This window comes from Pteropus vampyrus, unplaced genomic scaffold (genome assembly GCF_000151845.1).
Source record: "Pteropus vampyrus isolate Shadow unplaced genomic scaffold, Pvam_2.0 Scaffold383, whole genome shotgun sequence".
Classification (NCBI taxonomy): domain Eukaryota; kingdom Metazoa; phylum Chordata; class Mammalia; order Chiroptera; family Pteropodidae; genus Pteropus; species Pteropus vampyrus.
In genome coordinates this window covers 400,849-420,935 of record NW_011889164.1, presented here as the reverse complement: position 1 = coordinate 420,935, position 20,087 = coordinate 400,849, and the positions used below count along the sequence as shown (strand labels likewise).

The 20,087-nt window shown below is 36.7% G+C and overlaps 1 protein-coding gene across 6 annotated transcripts in view; it reads left to right on the top strand.

Annotated features, from left to right (window-relative positions):
- EXO1 (exonuclease 1) overlaps window positions 1–19,687 on the top strand; it is a 39,605-nt gene extending 19,918 nt beyond the window's left edge. For 2 of the 6 annotated variants that reach the window (XM_023523205.1, XM_011380000.2), the window contains 5 exons: window positions 451–694; window positions 4,592–5,192; window positions 7,963–8,064; window positions 11,839–12,032; window positions 14,353–19,687. In XM_023523205.1, the coding sequence (XP_023378973.1) occupies window positions 451–694; window positions 4,592–5,192; window positions 7,963–8,064; window positions 11,839–12,032; window positions 14,353–14,494 (1,283 nt within the window). In that variant the 3' untranslated portion in view covers window positions 14,495–19,687. Of the gene's footprint in view, window positions 1–447; window positions 695–4,591; window positions 5,193–7,962; window positions 8,065–11,838; window positions 12,033–14,352 lie in introns of all 6 variants that reach the window. The other 4 variants (XM_023523204.1, XM_023523207.1, XM_011379999.2 and 1 more) reach the window with 3 other exon arrangements.
- The last annotated feature ends 400 nt before the right edge of the window (window positions 19,688–20,087 follow it).

Here is a 20,087-nt window from a genome sequence, read left to right as displayed (position 1 = left end):
CAGCACAGATTACTTCGGACTACGTGACAGTCACATGTACCTCATATGCACACCACATAGATGGTGTGTATAAATAGCTACTGGTTCTACTGGAACATTTTTTAAATCAAACATTAAATTATACATGTACATGTTCATTGCCTTAAAATTGTTTTTTGTTTGTTTGTTTATTTTACAGTCCCTTGGCGTAAAGAGTATATAGCCTTACAGAGTTGATAGTTTCCTGAAATTTTGGTTTGGGTAATTTTACATAAAATCATACAAATGATTGACAGTAAATCTTAGCTAATTTGTGAAATTGTAAAGTACAGTTAAGGAAATTTTTTTTTAAGTTATCCTTGGATTTTCTTTTCTGGTGCATAGTTAAAAAAAAACAAGACTTCATCCTTAGAACAATGGAACATGAACTGTACAGAAACAAAGGTTTATTAATAATTTTGTTTTTAGAAGAACTGTCAGAAGATGATCTGTTGAGTCAATATTCTCTTTCATTTACAAAGAAGACCAAGAAAAATGGTTGTGAAGGTACCGAATCACTGAACTCTTCCAAAATATTTATTCCTGGCCCGGTAGATGGAATTACTATTAAAAAAAGCTTAAGCACACCGCCTACAACAAGAAATAAATTTGCAGCATTTTTACAGAGAAAAAATGAAGAAAGTGGAGCAGTTGTAGTGCCAGGGACCAGAAGCAGGTACGTTATACTGATAGAATGTTGTTTGTCTGTCGTGTTATATACGCTATGGACATGTATTTTAATTGACTTAACATTTAATCTAGTGGGGGCAGGTGTAGGGCCTGGCTTGATCCAATTACAGGTTTTATCATGTATTGCCTTAGTTCAGACCTAAATGCACAGCTTTTCCCTCGAGCTTCTGTCACTTTTATAATCTCTGTAGAACCAAAATAAGAATTGTAGACTGTATTACATTTTGAATTAGAAAAATTCTGTCATTTTTGGGAGGACTTTTTTGTTTCCACTTTTTTCAGCTTTTTAAGAGCTAAATACCATTTGGCAAAGTATTGTCAGAAATGTATTTAAATACAGATGACTGTAAGAGTTCTAATATTGAGAACTTGATGCAATACTAGGTGCTGGGTTACAAAAATGAGAGGCGTGGTTTTTATTCTTGAGAAGCTTGTAGTGTAATTGGAAAAACAGGCCCATAAACAAAAACTTTTCATGCAGTGTGTTAAGCACAATGATAAAAGCCTGCATGAGGTGTTTTGAGGGCCTTAAAGGGGCGTCTAATGCTGAGTCAGTAGTTGGAGAGGTGAGAGGGAACGGCCGAGTGTAGGTGCCGTTACTTCGGCTCAGATGACTCGTGGAGTGAAACGGACCAAGAATGCGTCTTGTGCCTTCCCACAGTCGAACAGTGGGGCAGAGGGTGGCGCCAAGCGACAGCATGGGGCATGGAGCCGCGCTTGCCGTGATCGCAGCCATTGTCACTGCTGCTAAAAGGCATCTGGAAAAGGTCGATGAGGGAGCAGAAATAAGCAGGCCAGTTTGTGGAAGGCTGGTAAAGCAAGCTGAGAAACTGTTAGCTTTTAGAGGTGATGTTCCAGAAATATTTAAAGGGTTTTAATCACAGGAGGGATATGACTCGATTCTTGGTTTAAATAGACCACTCTGAGCACACTGAAGAATGGGTTTACAGGGCCAGAGTGGAGCAGGAAGATCGGTTAGGCCCTTGCCATAGTCCCTGCGGGTGGTGATGAGTTTGAAGAGCCAGTATAACCTCAGGTTTAGGAATTTGGACCCTGGAGTTAGAGCACCTGAATCTGAATCCTCTCCTGTTTACTCATGAGATGTTCGATTTGGGCAAGTAACTTCTGGGTGCTTTGGTTTTCTCTTTTTAAAAAATGGGCTAACAACTTAAACAACCTCAGGGTCTTTGAGGGGATTAAATTATTACTATAAATAAACTGCCTGAAACCGTGCCTGTTGACAAACATCAACGAAAGGCTCTTGTTTTATTGTCTGGATGGTGCTACCATGACCTAGAAACAGGAAATTCAAGTGTCAGAAGTTATTTCGGCATGATACACTACTAAAAAGGAGAAAATTTATCAGCCCTGTATTCTGCCAAAAGATTTAAGATGAATATTTTTTTATGTTTCGACTTTAGCAAACCAGGCTGCATCCACTTCTGTCTAACGATGATGGTAGTGGTTGGCAATGACGGAATGAACCTCCGGTGATCCCTAGACCTTGCTGTGGGTGATATTAACACCTTTCTCCCATCAAGTCTTCTCAAGGAGGCATTCACAGTACAATTAAATGATCGTTTTGGTGCTTCCTTTGCTAGTCTCCCTCATTAAAGGTGCTTACTAAGTAGTGGAATGATGAAAAGTAGACTGCAGAAGATGGAAAAGATGGTTCTGGATGATATATGCTGATAAGTTTTAGAAAATTGACTTTTCACTTGGAGAAATTTTTGGAACTTATATTTAATTTTACATTTGGGTGAAACTAGAATTTCCCTTTTCTGCCTCTGAGCGTTTAACTCTTTGGAGACAACAGACGAGAATCATGTTTGTGTGTCTCTGCAGGACTTGTCTTTTAGCCATTGTAGAAGCTTAATGGAATCTCCGTGTGAAGCTGTACATAGTCTCTTCATATAGTTCAGTTAGGTGTTTCACTGATACGTTGTTCAGAGAGTGCATTAAATGCTTGGAGAAATCATCTTTTTCTCTATCCGCTGTTTCCTGTGAAATAATGGGAGTAACTTTTCTGATCTGGATTATATAGCAGCATCTATTAATAACTAGATAATATTAAATTAGTTTTCTTAGCCGATTTTCAAAATTCTTTTATATATTCTCTTATTCCTTACAACAACATTAGGAGATATTCAGGGTTGGTGTTCTTATTTGGGGGAGAGAAATCGAGGCTCAGAGAGATTAAGAAACTCTCCCAGGGCTGTATGGTTAGTGTTGGTTTGGTGACAGGAGCATCCCCAGTCACTGCTGACGTGCTGGAGAGGAAGGAGCAGCCCGCTTGGTAAGCCTGGACTTGAGTTCTCACTGTCACCTAATTAGCTGCGTGATCGTTCACCTACCGTTTAACTTCTTGAGCCTGTTTCTTTGTAAACTATGGGTGATCAGATACATAAGGCTGTTCCTAGACTAGTAGAAGTTACGTACATCAAGCACCCGGCACAGTGCCCGGCATGAATGTATATGCAGAGTTCCTTGCCGTCCCGTTCTTTATGACGCAACAGGAGGTATTAAATATGCACAGGTTCATCTCCAGCCTGTCTGCTTTTGGACATCTGTTTTAAATCTTCTTTATCTTCATTATAGAGATACTTTAGAAACATGCCATTTTATCTTTTGACATCTAGAAATATCAATATCAGTGAAGTAATACTATAGGCTAATTGGGAAGAAGCAGCCATGAACTGGGAGGGGTTCTGGGTTTTAATTCTGTTCTCTAGCTTATTAATTTTATAATCTTGGGCTCTGTCCCTTCTCTTTACCCTTGAAATAATACATGGAGGAATATTTGGATATCACAAGGACTATCGTTCACTTAAAAATGAATCGTGATTTAAAATAGGAGCTGATGTTGTCTGCTCCGTGAAAAAACCTCCTAAGACTTTCCTTCCATGTGCCGCTTCCTCCTGACCCTGAACCCACACACCTCTGCCAGGAATTTGATGAAAGGATCGAGAGAGAGGATTTTTACTCTCCAGCATATTTAGTAAATGTTCTGGACTTGAACTTTAGTAAATCTTGGACTTGAATTCAATAATGCTTATTGAGGAGGTAAATTCTCTTTAGGTTTCATATTTATCTGATCATGTACTCTAGAATTTCCTTTTTAAACCTAGAAACTTCTTGAATACATCTTCTCCAATAATGATACTGATCTTTTTTTCTTCGTATTAGAATATTTTAAGTGATTTTCAAAAGCTGCTATGCTGGTTAAATAATACCTCTTTAGTAATATAGAATTTAATGCTTTATTTGAAAGTCTTAATCTCAGTATTTAAAATAGTGTGGACGTTTATAAGATATATAAAAAACTGTTAGAATACTACTACAAGTTCCCAGATGGTTTGCTACTAGGAATTAAGCTAGGATGAGGGGTAAATGGCTTTTTTTTTTTTTTTCATTTTGCTTTCTACAAAATATAAGACAACCCTTTCTGTCACTTATTTCTATATCTTTTCATGTATTTATTTGGTTATCAGCCATGTGTTAGCCATTATTTTAGGTACTTTGGAGGATACAAAGGTGTGGGACAGTACCTATCCTCAAGGAACTTAGAGTCTGTTTGGGAGTTAAAAAGCTTAGGAGGAAGACTGTATGATAATTAAGTATAGACAAAATGCACAAGCACCAAATACATGTATAGTTAGATGACTGCTTTTAGAAAACCCTAAAATTTCTTTGTATAAATTTCTAAATTTGTGAATGTTGGCATAATCAAAATTGAACTTTCAAGATCTACCTTGCCTTTATGAAATTATGTATTTATGAGACTTTTTAAAGAAACTGGGCCATATTCTGAATCTTACCACCTTGTGAGAAAACTCTAAAATACTTGAGCATTCTTTGTTTGTTTGTTTGTTTTTTCTGTTAGGTTTTTTTGCAATTCTCTGGATTCTATGGACTGTGTATCAAAGAAAGCAGAAAACCAGCCTTTAGATGAAACTGCTGTCACAGATAAGGAGTCCACTCCAAATGAAGCAGATTGTCTAGATGGCAAGAAGCTGATTGATGAGAATGTAGCAGATTGTCTAGATGGCAAGAAGCTGATTGATGAGAATGTAGCACATAATTCAAGTGATCAGATTCCAGAGACTGTACCTGTGGTTGCCGATGACGACTCTCAGGCTTTTACGACCAGCAAATCCAGCAAATTCACGAGGACCATTTCACCACCCACTTTGGGAACCCTAAGAAGTTGTTTCAGTTGGCCTGGAAGTCTTGGAGAATTTTCAAGAACTCCGAGCCTCTCCCCAAGCACTGCATTGCAGCAGTTCCGTAGGAAGGGTGACTCCCCCAGCTCTCAGGAGGTATCTGATGTATATCAGGTGAAGAGTGATGGGTCAGGTGATGAAGCTCATCCCTTACACAAAGTGGATTTGTCTTCACAGTCTCAGGAAAACATAGAATTATCACCATGCAACTTAAATGCATCAAAACTTTCTCAGCCTTGTAATAAGGATTCTGATTCAGAGGTAAGTCATACTATGAAGCCTTTGTTTTCAAATTCACGTATAAAGGAAAATAAGATGTTTATCATTGTAAAGGAAAATAAGATGTTTATCATATAATTGAGAAAAATTTGCTTACTTTATGTAAATAATTGGCTGTCTTAATGTTTCATTCTAGATCTTAGAAAGTTCACATTTTATTCATCTGAAGTACTTCTCTGTATCTTTTGTCTTGTACATTTAACCTAACTTTATTTCTTGAATCACTACATGTTCCATTGATAGGTATCTCAAGTTGTGGAACAGGTAAGACCTAAGCAGAATGATAAGGTGTGAAATGAAAAGTTATTATAAATTTCATATTTAAATCTTTAGTATTCTCTTGCATTGAGATAGCATTTGCAACCTTGTAAGGAAATGGCCGTTAATGTAAGTGTCGTCCATCTTACATTTTAGTGCTTCAGAAATGTATTTTCATTTACTTTTATTGCTAAACTTTCCCTTTATAACAAAATAAAATAGTAATACAAGTAATTCTATGTTATTTTGTTTTAAATTAATAAAAGCATCCTAATCCTTTTTTATTTATAAAATATTTTTATTCTGACTTAAACTCCCAAATAAGTACTGTTTATAAGACCCAGTGACATTATATCTTTTGATGATATAGTGGCATAGTAGCTTTTTTAAAATCCGAGTTCTCTCAGATTTACCAATGTAACATCATTTTATATCTACCAACTACAGTTACCAAGTTGTAAGAACAACTCCGTGATATTTTACAGAATTTTGATGTCTGATAATCTTGAATATTGGGCAGCATCTAATAAATCAGTATAACTTATATTTATCAAAAGGAAGATATTTTATTCAAGTTCTCAAAGGAAATGAGTTGCACTCGAACTGAGAAGCCAAGTCAGATGCATGTAAACACATCGCTTTCACTTGGATAAAGCTGAGATCAGTTAATACATTCAAATCCAATGTCTGTTCCCTGAGGTGTTTTAAGTCGTAGAGTACGCCCGACCGCGTCCGTGGTGCCCTTTGAGGCTTGGCTTTGCTTTTTGCTTTCACTCTCTGCCGTCGGTTCGTGCGCACTGGTCTGCAGGGCTCCTTCGCTTCGTGCGCACTGGTCTGCAGGGCTCCTTCGGTTCGTGCGCACTGGTCTGCAGGGCTCTTTCGCTTCGTGCGCACTGGTCTGCAGGGCTCTTTCGCTTCGTGCGCACTGGTCTGCAGGGCTCCTTCGGTTCGTGCGCACTGGTCTGCAGGGCTCTTTCTGCTTCTTCCCATGTGCGCCTCCGTTTCAGTATCGTCTTTCTTATCTTTCACTTCCTGTTGCATCTTCTCAGCACCGTTTGGGTGTCACCACAGTTGCTGCTTCTTGAACATCTTTCATAAAAACATCATCATCTATTTGTGAGGATACTTTTAAGTCTGCTGAGCTCCTTTGGGACGTTCTTTTTCCTTTTTCCAGCAGATATCTTCCTGTTTAACTTTTTCAGCATTTAGCCGTGTTTTACTGAGAAGCCTTACCAGCGCACAGGCCGTGGACTAGTCATGCTGACAGAATTCCACACTTCTCTCTTCCGGGCTAACCATTTTTTGTACTAATCAGTTATAGAAACATGAATCCTCTCCCCTCACCAAAAAGAGCAAACTAAAAAGCATTCAATAAGTCATCTCTTGCCTCCAGATGTAGTAAATTCCTGTTAGGATAAATTATTCTCAAAGAACTGTGACACTAACAGTTAACATAAAAACTATATAATCTGTCTTTGATTCAGAAAATGTTTCAGAAGCCACAGTGCATTGGGGCTTCATTTTGAATATCAGTTTTTACTGTATGGTTCTGAAGAAAATTTTTCTTTATTGGACAGTTCCATTGGTGGTTCACTGTGAAACGCATACACCATATGTTCTGTGGGTTTTGAGTTCATTGACCCTCTCTGAGGTGAATTAATTTTAGGATCTTATTCATGGTCTTTAAGAAATGGTTTAGCCCAGGGTCATCACTATTGTTAGCTATGAGTAAAGAATATTAGAGTTTCTATAAGTCACAATCCAAGTTAATAGAGTATTTTTTTTTTAATATATAATACTGTGTAGAATCCCAAGATAAATATTAAAAAAAATACTGAAAAATACAGAAATGTAAAATCTTCTAAATGTCCATTCATTGTCTTTTTTATTTAACCGTGGTGAGAATCCAGATTATTCCCTCTGTAGACAAGTCTTACATGATGGATTGGGGTGTAGAGGGAAGGTCTTAAAGTCATAGCTAAAGGTAACTGCATCCGATACAGTACTGCTCTACTTCTTGAAAGTAGTCGCCTTTTTTCTCTTTAATGTTGAACACCATTACACGATTAAGAGATGTAGGACTATACCAGCTCAACTTTTTGTAGCTAGTAATTTATAAAAACTTAGCCACGCTTGCAGTGATATTATAGCAGACTTGTCTTATCTGAGTTAGCCTTTTGGCAGCTCCTGAAACTATTCAGAAAAGCCTTCCATTTTCATGTATACTTATAGAATTCTCCAGCTGAAAAATCTTTCTAGTTTCTTCAATTTAACTTGAAGCGAAACTGGCAAATCTCATTCTTTTTACATGAGATATATTTTCTTTTATTCTATTCCAAGCTTTGTATACTTTCTTTTCTGAGAAATTAACTTTTTTTTACATTGATCTTCTCATTTTACTCGTTTTACATTTTGTCGAATACTTGTTAATTGTCATTAAAATTTCATAGTATAAAATCTAATTTTATTTTATTTTTTGATCTGGTGGATCTAGGAATCTGATTATAATTTTAAGTCACTTGATAATCAAGGTAATCAGAAATCCAAGCTACATTTATCTCATTCTTTGAAAAAAGACACACTCCTAAGGAACAAGGTAAAACATTTATTTTTTTTTTTCATTTCAGAAGCCATTCATTCTTATTACTAGAAAATGACAAGTATAAGCAAAATTAAAAATTAAAATGCTTATATTTTTATTTACACAAAAATGTCTACTTTCAATCCTTCTAGGACCATGTTTGTGTGTGATTGTAGGTGTTTAAGTTGTGAAACCTGCTATTTTCTCTTTCAGTATAAAGATCTTTTCCCATCTATTTATTTAGTATTACTTATAATGACTATACAGACATGTGCTGCTTCACAGTGGGGATGCGTAGTGTGACATGCGTCATCAGGTAGTTTTGTCGTCGTGCAAACATGGAGGCACTCACACAGATCTAGGTGGTACAGCCTATTGCACACCTAGGCTACGTGGTCTGGCCTATTGCTTGTAGGCTACAAACCTGTACAGCACGTTACTGCACAAAACACGAGATTAAATCAAGCACAAGAGAAATGATGCGATCAAGAGACGCAGTAAACAGATATATGAGGCTGCTGCCAGCGTGACACAGCATACCGTTTACAGCAATTTTTTTTAATAAGAAAGAGGACACTCTAAAATAACAAAAATTACAGTACAATGAATATATAAACTAGTAACATAAGCATTCATTATCATCAAGTGTTATGTACTGTACATATTGTATGTGCTATACTTTACTTGACTGCCAGCGTAGTAGGTTTGTTCACACCAGCATCATCACAAGCACATGAGTAATGCCTTGTGCTATGATGTTACGACACCTATGATGTCACTGTGCAATAGGAATTTTAGCTTCATTATAATCTTAGGGAACACTGTCATATATACAATCTATTGGTGACCAAAATGTAGTTATATGACACATGACTATAATATGCCATTGCATGGGTTTAGCTAATCCTCTTATGTTTGTCTTTTACCGTAAAAATTTTTTGCTTTAGCAAACAGTACTGCAGCCAGTATCTTGTGGGTAAATATTTGAGTACATATTCTTGATTATTTCACAGGGATGAATTTCATGGGGTGGGATTACCAGTCCGAAGGAATGTATGATTTAAAGCTTTAATGTATGTCCCCAAAAGGCCTTCTAGCCTTTTTCTTTTACATCAAAATTTATAAATAGTCATGTGACTGCATAGTGAAAGTTCATAAGTTAAAGTATATTTTATATAATAAGTGTTCTCGCCCATCAATATGAAAACACTATTTCCTAACTTAATGGGCAAGGGTTATGAACAGAGATCACAAAAGAAAAAGTGCAAATGTTTGATTAATGTAGAAAACTGTGTTCAACATCATTAGTAATCAAATAATGCAAATTGAAATAGTAAAAGTTAATTTATTATCTCAGATTTCTAAAATATGTTTTTGATTGTACTCATTTTTATAAAAGTACAGTGAGATGAATAATCACATAATGGTAGAGCATGCGAATTGCTCTACTATTCTGTAAAGCAATTTGAAAGAGTTCAAATAATTCAATCCAGTAAGTGCATTCTAGAACTTGAGCCTAAGGAAACAATGAGAGTTTTAAGTACAAGAACATTTACTCCTGCATTGGTTACAATAGTGAAAAATTGGAAATAATTTTAATAAAAATAAAAGTGAATTCTTAAATACATTTTTGTTTTTGGATCTTGGTAGGAATAAAGGTGAATTTTTTTTCTTTGTTTCCTCATGTTTTTCTATAGTGAACATAAATTATTTTTCTTATGTTTTTTTAAAAGCATAAAAACTTTTTTAAAATTTAAATAAGTAGTCTGCATATCCATTTCAAAGAAGATCCCCATCTCATATTATATAAATATAAATCCCAAATATATTAAAGATACAAATGTAAAATAGTAAACATAGATTGTTTTTAAATCTTTGAGTTAGAAAAGCTTTTCAAACATATCCTGTCTTGGAAAAATGTCCATATTATTTTTAAATGAAAAGGAAAACATGTTATTAAACATGTTTATATATAACATGTTATGTATATATAACATGGTGTTTTTGTTTGCCTTAATACTTGAAAATGCTCATGCACATAGGTCTGTGCTTGAATAATTATAGTAAAAAGTCTGGAAAGATATCAAAATTATTTCTAGTGATGGATAGGACCAGAGATAAAGAAAATACTTTCCCAAAAAGTTATGTCTAGACAGCTGAAGCATCACCTTTTTAGTATTATTCTTGCTGTCAGAATTTGACAGCGTTTTAACTGTCACTTCTGTTTTAATGAAAACTCTCCAGATGAACTTTCTCCTTTGCTCCCCAATATTTATCCTCTTTTTTACCTCTAACCAGTTCATCTCAGAACATTTTTATGTTACATAAAATTATATTATTCTCTTTCTCATTTAGTTTCAAAATCTTAGGATTGTCCTTATTCTTTGTAACTACAAACCATCTCAGTCCTCTTTCTGAAGGGAGTAAAGTGAAACAACCAAGCATCTGTACCTATGCAATTCCAGTGTTTCTTTCTTTGTCTTCTTTTTTGCTCTCTCCCTTTTTCCTGTCACCAACACCCTAATTCAGGATTTCATCTTGCATGTGTGAACCTCTTCATTTTTTATGTACCATCTGCCAGATTCGTCAATTTTAAAGCCTTGTTTTAATATACCTCATTGTTACTGTTCTAAAAAAAACCACTTTAATGGCCCACTGTTTCATACAAGAATCAACCCTTCAGTAGAAATCTGTTTAAGTAAATTATGGCACATTTATACAGTGAAAGAACAGGCAACCTACACAAAACAATTCAGTTCTATGTGCGAAATGGAAAAATCTCCAAGATACATTGTTAAGTAGAATTAAGATGCATTAAGAGAAAAGTGAAGCACACAGCAGTGTATTACTATGCTAGGCGCATGTGTGTGTGCAGCAGTCCATCCTTATCCACGGTTTCACTTTCTGCAGTTTCAATTACCCTTCGTCAACCATGGTCTGAGAATATTAAATGGAAAATTACAGAAATAAACAATTCATAAGTTTTAAATTGCGTCCCGTGTTCTGAGTAGCATGATGAAATCTCATGCCACCCACTCCATTGCCTGGGACGTGAATCCTCCCTTTGCCCAGTATATTCACATTATATATTCTACCCACCTGTTAGTCACTTAGTAGCCATCTCACTGTCATGGTCTAGCTTGTGTTCAAGTGACCCTTATTTTAATAATGACCCCCAGAGCACAAGAGTAACTATTCTTCTACTACAATTCAGATATGCCAAAGAGAAGCTGTAAAGTGCTTCTTTTAAGTGAAAAGGTGAAAGTTCTTGGCTTGATGAGGAAAGAAAAAATTGTATGCAGAGGTTGCTAAGTATAGTAGGAACAAATCTTCTATCCATGAAAACGTGAAGAAGGAAAAGGAAGGCTAGTTTTGCTGTCACACCTCATACTGCGAAAGTTATGGCCACGGGCATGTTCAGTGCTTAGTTCAGATGAAAAAGCATTAGACTTCCTCATCGGTATGTGTGTATGTGCAGGTTCAGTACTGCCCGTGGTTTCCGGCATCTGGCAGGGAGCGGGTACTGACTGTGAATGGATTCAGACAGTGATAGCCTAGAGGGAGTAAGGAAACCACTTTCCTCTCTGGTTTCTAACTCTTGAATTTAGTGCCACATACATATATTACCTGTTAAAATTGTAATTTTTGTAGTAGATGTTTATAAGTAGCACATTTTTACACATTGCTTACAGGTTATTTTTCTGTTCCAGAGTATAAAGAATAGTTTGTAATTAACTGAAAGTAATTGCTTTAACAGAATAGTATTAAAACAGGCATTTTAACCTTCAGGTACCTGGGCTATATAAATCTAATTCTATAGACAATCTTTCTACAACCAAGATCAAACCTCTAGCACCTGCCAGAGTCAGTGGACTGAGCAAGAAGCCAGCAAGCGTGCCGAAGAGAAAGCATCATAATGCTGAGAACGAGCCAGGATTACAAATAAAAATCAATGAGCTCTGGAAAAATTTTGGATTTAAAAAGTGAGTTGCCTTGTTACTTATTCTAAAGTAAGATACATTATTTGTTTCTGTAATTTCGATCTTTCTCCCAATTATTTCTATTTCCATATGAATTATTTTCTTTTTGAGAACTATACTCCTGTCTCCATTTGCCGACTCGTAAGTGTATTTAACTTCAGTTTCTATACCCTCCTTTAGCAAAGAGATGGCCAACTGAAAAAGCTCAGGTCTCAGTCTGGCTCTCGGGGTCTCTGTTGTTTAGCAAATTAATTTTCCCGGACTTAAGTGTCTCGGCTTCCTTATCTCAGGATTGTAATGAGAATAAAGTCGTTTTAGATATGGGGGTTTGGAAGTAATGCTGTCTCATACTGCTGGATTTAAAGCAATTTGTTTCCCTGAATTATCACATCTAAAATAGGGAAAAGTACTGAGTTTAGATGATGAATTTGCGAGATTTCCAATCTTTGTGGCAAACATTGTTTTAAATGGATTGATTGACCCTCTATATATCTACATTTTTTGAACCACAATACTTCCTTCCGTTAGACTACAAAATTAGCTATAGAGTAGCATCAATTTATAATTAAATTATTTTCTTGTTCTTAATAAAGCAAATGTGCTAAGAATAAAAGTAAAAAACAGAAAAATTACATGAGTATGATAGGATTAAACATGACCTACAGAAATGTCACAATCAGATGAAATGATGAGTGAGAGCCCTTTGTGAATAAATAAACCCTGGGCAATTATTTTTTTATTTTACGTTGTGTAAAGTATAGGATTAAACCATATAGCAGCAGTTCTCAAACTTTTTGCCTTCAGGAACTCTTTATACTCTTAAAAATTATTGAAGGCCCAAAATACTTTGGGGTCTGTGTGTTATATTTGACAACATTTAACCATCTTAGAAATGAAAGTGGACACTTTAAAAATATTTACTTTTAAACAATAATCCCATTAAATATTAAAATCAATAGTATGTTTTTATCAAAAAATAGCTGTTTTCCACAACCATAAAAAGTAAGAAGTATGACATGGTTTTACTTTTTTGCAAATTTTTACTGTCTGGTTTAATAGAACTGAGCTGAGTTCTTATATCTGCTTCTGTGTTTGATCCATTATGATATGTTGTTTTAGTCGAAGTCTATGAAGAAATCTGTTCCCACACATGTTTGTAGTTTGAAAATGTATATTTTAATAGCCTTTTTATTTAATCGTAAAGTTTTTTCTTTGGTATCGTATTAAGATTCAACAAGCAGTAGCTTTTTACGGTTAGTTGCAATGTAGAATATGAAACCCTATGAATTGACTTTTCCCACTCTGTTACACGACGGTCATTGGTCCACAATGCATCTTTTACTCGTGTGTGATTTTGTAACATCGCGATTGGTCATTTGGAGAATGGGCCTATCTTTCAAATAGTGACACATTTCATTATACAGTATTTAAAAAAGCACCAAAGTCTGAGCAGTAGGAAGCTGTCAAGTGACAGATAGGTTTTCCAAAATTCTGATTTTCACTTGAGAGTTTGAATTTTATCCTTGCCAACTGTTAATTGCTTTCTTTGTTCATTTTATTTATTTTTGTTTTTTAATTAATTTTTTTAATTGAAGAAATGATTAAAAATGTTTTTCTTTGTTCATTTTAGAGAATCCCTTTGCCAAACACCTAAAGTTGAATAGCCATAGTGTTACATGTGCTTTTACTCTAGATAATCATGCTTCTGTATGCGACCAAAGTCAGTATCCAACAGAAGTGCATTGTGTGTGGTTCTTTTTTGTCACCGAATATTAAGAAACTGAGGGAGTTAAGATTTAGTGAAATTAATAGTTTTTACTACTTCATCAAGAATGTTCTTAAGTGAGACTAGCTTTTTATTTTTATGTCTAAGTACGTGGAGGTGGAGAATACAAGTACCCCCTTCCAAAGAAACAAAGAAACAAACAAAACCCACAGGGAGAGTAAAAGACAGGGCTTCAGACATTTGTTCATGCTTCACTTAGGTTGGTTCTTAGCCAGACTGGAGAAGGACACTAAGGAGAAAAGAACTAAAATTTGTTCATTAGCATCATTCTGCCTTAGCCAGTATATATTCGATAGTGACCTGGCACCTACTCTGAAAGGTAATTTAGAAAACAGGAAGAGACACTTCGAAGCAAAACTCAAATTTTACTGGGCATCCTCAGAGGAGAACCCAAATGTGCACATAATGAATTGAGGCAAATTATACAATAAAGGGCCTTGTCCTCTTTATATACCTCTATTTTACCCAGGTAGCTTGTTTTCTAATAATCACTACCCTAAAAGCACCAAATTCATTTTATTCTATTCTATTTCGCAGAGATTCTGAAAAGCTTCCTTCCTGTAAGAAACCAGATCCCCTGTCTCCGGTCAAAGATAATATCCAGCTCACTCCAGAAACAGAAGAAGACATATTTAACAAACCCGGATGCGCGCATGTTCAGAGAGCAGTACTCCAGTAAACACGGGCAGCTGGGAGGCGCTCACCTGCGGAGACTTCTGTCCATTTGAAGTCCGGTTTGGCCGTGAGGCAGTTACCAGTCTGAAAGATTTGTTCTTGGATTTATGCCGTTTTTTTAAACAGTACATTTTGTATATTAACTGTGTAATCGTTTCTTACGTTTAGCTTTTTATATTTTCATAAGGAGCTAACTAGAGAAATCATTTTATTTTTGACCGTTTAATATTAATTGGGCAAGTCTCCTGGAATTTATAAAACTTTACTCAAAAGATTTCTGTAACATTGTCAAATATAAGGATGGTAGATGGAAAACCACACTCTGTAATCCTTTTATCCTAGGGGAAATCATTGTATTTCTTTAAATTTTTCCACCTGCCTTTCCTGTCTTTCAGACTTGAATTGAAAATAAAGTTTCTGGGACAGATGGGGGAGTTGGGAGCCTTAGAGACCATCGCACTACTGGGACAGAGCTCTGCTACCCCTAAAGAGTGGGGTGCAGACTGACGGTAAAAGGAAGTTGCTTTTAGCCTTGTGTGAAAGGAAGTACTTCTTATATCATTAACATTCGTAAACTTCAAAATAGCCTTTTGGAAATATGTCTTTATTGAAGCATGGGCTAAAAGTTTCTTAACATATGTTTAAAACGAGTGACCTGGGTGTGATGTAAGATGCTAAAGCGGCAATGTCTATAATATGTATACTGTACAGAGAAATAGGCAGACACCTGGGAAGAGAACCAGCTGTGCACATGACGCTCTGAAGTAAGGCTGTGAAGATCCGACCTGCAGTACAGAACTATTATAGAAGATGAAGGGACCCAGAGTGTTTTAATTTTAAATGAGACTTAATAGAGGATTCTTGGATAAAGAGGTCGGAATGGAACAAAAAGAACATTGTAAGAAACAGCATAAAATTTTAAAAAGGAAAAAAAATAACCAATCTGGAAAAGACCAAATCCAAAGAACAGAAGCAAACAAGAATTTTCTGTGAATGTTTCCTGCTAGGGAACATTAAGAATGTTAATCAAACATTGTCAACAACTGTGTATCTTCTTACCTATTTAAAATGACAGAAAAGGAGTAAAACATACTATAAATCCATAAAGCTTAACAGAAGAAGAAGAGGCATCAGGCAAGGAGACAGGTGTATAAGTGCCAAGTGATAGAGCATAGGTCACTTCTGCAGTGGCAGGAGCCACAGGAGGTAGAAGTTCACATGGTTTCATTACCTGGAGATGTCATGCATGTTCCTCTAGAAGCAAGGCTGAAAATGGGATTGGCTGAAAGTATTTAAAATTAATATGGAAGAAGGAGACAATGGCAGCAGCACCATTTTTTAATCAATTTTTTAATCAATTCCTCACAACTGGATAGCAAATCAATAACCTATGAACATTACAACAAATGTAGGTTACAGGATGTCCTTAGATCCCACAATATACAGAGGTGAAGACAAGCCACCAACAGCTGCAAGAGCACAGGATGGCACTGGCATCTATTCAGGAGCAGAGGGAAGGAACAGGACATCTAGTGGACGCGAGAAGGGAACTCAAGAATAGCCATCGAGGCACACAGCAGGCCACGTCAGAAACGGCGTTCGAAACAGGCTCTGCCCGCTCTGCTGGTGCGTGAGTGCGAGAGCCTGCAGGAACGTCTGGAGGGCTGAAGTGGTTGAGTCCGTTTGAACTATTGAAACCGATTTACCGAGGCTCGCTTCTAGGAAAGCGTCCCCCACAGAAGAGAAACTGCTGGGAGTGTAACCAAAATTAAGCTCGAGAGAAACAGTAGAGACGAAGGAAGAGAGGTTAAGACAGAAGGGGAAGAAAGAACGCTGCCGAGGAAGTTCAGCACAATACCGTTTATGAACACAAGAAACTTAAGTTCGAGAATCTGCCATGGGCCATGCTTCCTTCTCAGAGTTTTAAGAAAATTAATTTTACTTCAAAGGAAACTACAGAAAAAAATTAGGTCAATCTCTTACATAGTTACTATAAGAAAAAAAAAAAAGAATAACATCTTTACAAATCACGAAAATCTACCAGAAATTTCCAAATTTCTGTTCGGTCAAAACTAGTTTGTTTGAAAATGTGCTAAAAGTTGTTAAAATGATACAGGTAAAGGAAATGTAGAATTGGAAAACCTCAGAAATAAGGTAAACTCAAGAAAGCATTAGAAATAAGTATTTCAGAAATGAAGACTGAACTAAATAGGTAAAAATCAAAAAATGGGACAAAAAAGACAAAGATTAGGAAGTGACAGATATTGAAGATCAGAATGGAATGTCCAATATACAGATAATCGGAGTTTGAGGAAAAAGACAACTATAATTTCGGAAAACTTTACTAATTTAAGATTTAAGATTATCTCTAAAGTGTACTCTCATACCTAAGATTATTGATCCAAGCAAGACCAGCCAACAGCAAGACAAAATAGCCAGAGAAATAGACCGATGGTAGGCATTAAACTTATAGTCGCTTCTACAATTAAAAATTAAAGTTAAGAGAGAAAGAGTATGGTATGCACTGCCTATATGTCCATGTGACAGGTAGTACAACAGAAAAGCATATCGGAAACTTTCTCTTAGCTGGTGGTAGTCCGATAGTTTTGTTATTTTAGGACTTGTGTGTATAAGGTGGATTAGAATAAATGAATATAGAATATTTTAACATCCCCAGTTTGAGAACCAGGATTCTTGGTGCGGGAAAAAGGAGATACAGTATACAGAAGAGGTTAATTACAAGTTCCTGTAATTATGAATTTGAATTGGAAATGCTAATAGAAACTTAAGAATATATAAAATATATGTGAATGTGCGTGCACTGTATATGTGTACATGTGCACACTACATGTATATATGCACAGAAGAGACCTAGAAAAAAAGTGACTAATACTAAGGAGCATTCCTACTACTCAGCTTACGGTCTTAAAACACCATTTTTTTACTAAAAGAAACTAGAGCTTCTTGGAAAAATAGCCTGGCAGGAAGTGTAAAAGATAAGCCTGCAATATCTTTTAAAACAGTACCTGTCACTAGTATAGGCTGGTATATGATTTCAAAGTGATTTAGGGGCCTACTTGAAGAGCCTCCCTCTGCAAACACGGGAAAATTCAATCTTGAAAAAGGATAATTGCAATTTTAGGAAACCCATCATAAAAGTATTAGAGATAATCGGCCGCCTTCAGGGTGATAGAGTACCAACTCATCCAGAAAATAAAGGCGAAATATCAAGCATCTTCCTGTCTTTCCTCTGAACTGTACCACTGGGTAACCAAACAGCAGATGAAGAAGAAAAAGATCTTTTTAGTGTTCTAATAATGAAAAAGAAATGAGAGAACCTCACCATTTTACAACTCCAGTGGGTTAATGGATTTAGACTTTGAGCATCAGCTGCTGCTAATATCACAACAGTCGACAGACACCCAGACATGCTATGCCTTGAGGAAGGAAGCCAGCGCCCTCTACCGTCTCGCCAGTAGACGAGCTGCGTGTGATCCTTGGCATCTGCTGGCAAAGTGCAGGAGACAGGACAGGAACTTGTGAGCCTGTAGCACCAGGCTATGCTCTGCTCAGTCCAGAGTAAGTTACACGCTAAATGCCCTAGGATTTTCAACAGGTAGATTGTAAGGACAGGGACGGAGGGAAAGTCCATATTAAAAAATGACAAAACTAAACTGGATCATGTAGGAACGCATGCTTGGTGAAAATAGAGATATATAAAAAAGTGATTAGTAAAATTTAGGATAGTGGTTACTCTAGGGGAGGGGAGAGCACTGATTAGGACAAAGCACATGTCCTTCAGGGTATTCTGGGAGTGACTGGCGAAGGCTTCTTTGATGGCCTGGGTAGTGTATGCTATGACAGGGTTTGTCTTACTTAACTTAATAGCTTATTAAGCTACCCATGTCATAAGGTAAGCTATTAGCCTTATAATAACTTAAGCCATTTAGCTGTTTTGTGTGTTTCTTTTGTTTTCTGTTTTACAATAATTTTTTTATAATATTTTATCAAATTGAAGATGTAATTGATTGTGAGAAGCACCGTTATTTTATGTACCATCAAAAGAAAAAAATCCATTATATTGACACTCCATCAACTTTAAGACACATTTTTTTCAAAATGTGACAATGTGTACCTTAGGGTAGATGAAATGCAGCAGTTAGACACCACAAATCCTGTACCTCATGCTCAAAATCAAGTACCCTCACTTCCCAAAGCCTTGAAGTTTACTCTCTGGGCAGCTGGCACCAGACAGCCTCTGATCTTAAAGGACATGAAGCACAGCTGCGGAAAAGAAGGGGTAACGTGAAGATACTGGGGAGGGTGATGCCCGGGCCCATTTTCTTACATAGCTCCCAGTTGTCTCTCTTCTCCTTTGGGGATTCCAGTTGCACCGTGTTGGGCTGCTCACATCCCTCCACAGCTCTGAGTGCTGTTCACTTTCCATTCCGTTTTTCAGTTCGGGTAATTTCTGTTGGCCCATTTTCAAATTTTCCAGTCTGTCATTGGCTCTTCCTCTCTGTTATTGTTTGTTTGTTTTCATTTCTAGTATTTCTATTTTACTCTTATAGTTTTTATTCCTCTACTGACATCCCCCCATCTGCTCTCGCATATTATCCGCCTCTTCCACTAGAACATATTAACCATGACTATTTTAAATTCCTTTTCTACTATTCCCAACATCTGAGTTTGGTTCTGTATCTTATGTCTTTGGCACTGTTTTCTTTTTCCTTGTTTTTGCCTCATAGTTTTTGATTCAGTGCCATCTCCATTGATACACAACAGGAGTAACAAGTGGCTGATGTTCACGCCTGGAAGTGGACGTGCCGCTCCTCCTGCTAGCAGGTTAGAGGGGGCTGTTAGTAGAGCCTGGTCAGGAGTTTAACTGCGTCGGGTTTGTTGCTACGATTATAGGCGTACCACCCACTTTAGACTCCTCTGGTGTCACCCTGTGGTTGGGTGGGGGCTGTGGTGCCAGGATCGTTTGGCTACTGTTATTTTCTTCAGTGTTGCTGCTCTAACCCGTTTCCAGCCTTCCTCGTGCGCCTGTGTTTGGAAGTGCTCTCTCCCTGCCCGTGCCCCTCTCCAGCAGCTGGCTGCTGTTGCTTATAATTTGGTGTTAGTTTAATGACTAGAAGTAGCCGTGCGGGTAATGCTGTTATTAAAAGTGTCAATTATAATAAATTTTACAATCCACTACACAATGAAAGTGTTTTTCACCTTTGTTTCCCCCAGCAAGATCTAGCAGCATGCTCAGCATTACACATTCTTATTAAGTGACTTCTAGCTACCAGGCACCATACAGGTTGTATAGCATCTGAAGTCTTTCTAAACACAGTTTGGTATTTAACACCTGCTGACTCGTGGTTTAGGGAAGCGGAAGGATAATTGAAAGAATTCCCTTAAGATTCAGAAGATCTGTAATTCTGACTCATCTTAAACTTTAGGTGACTTTGGGTAACCCGCCGAAATTTTGTCTTTTTTTTCTCGCGGGACAGACATGAGGAGTTGATCTGTAACTCAGAAATTGCAACTCCAAAATTCTGTGAACCAAACAATAAGTTCTTTGATTTATGAATAACTATTTAAAGACTATT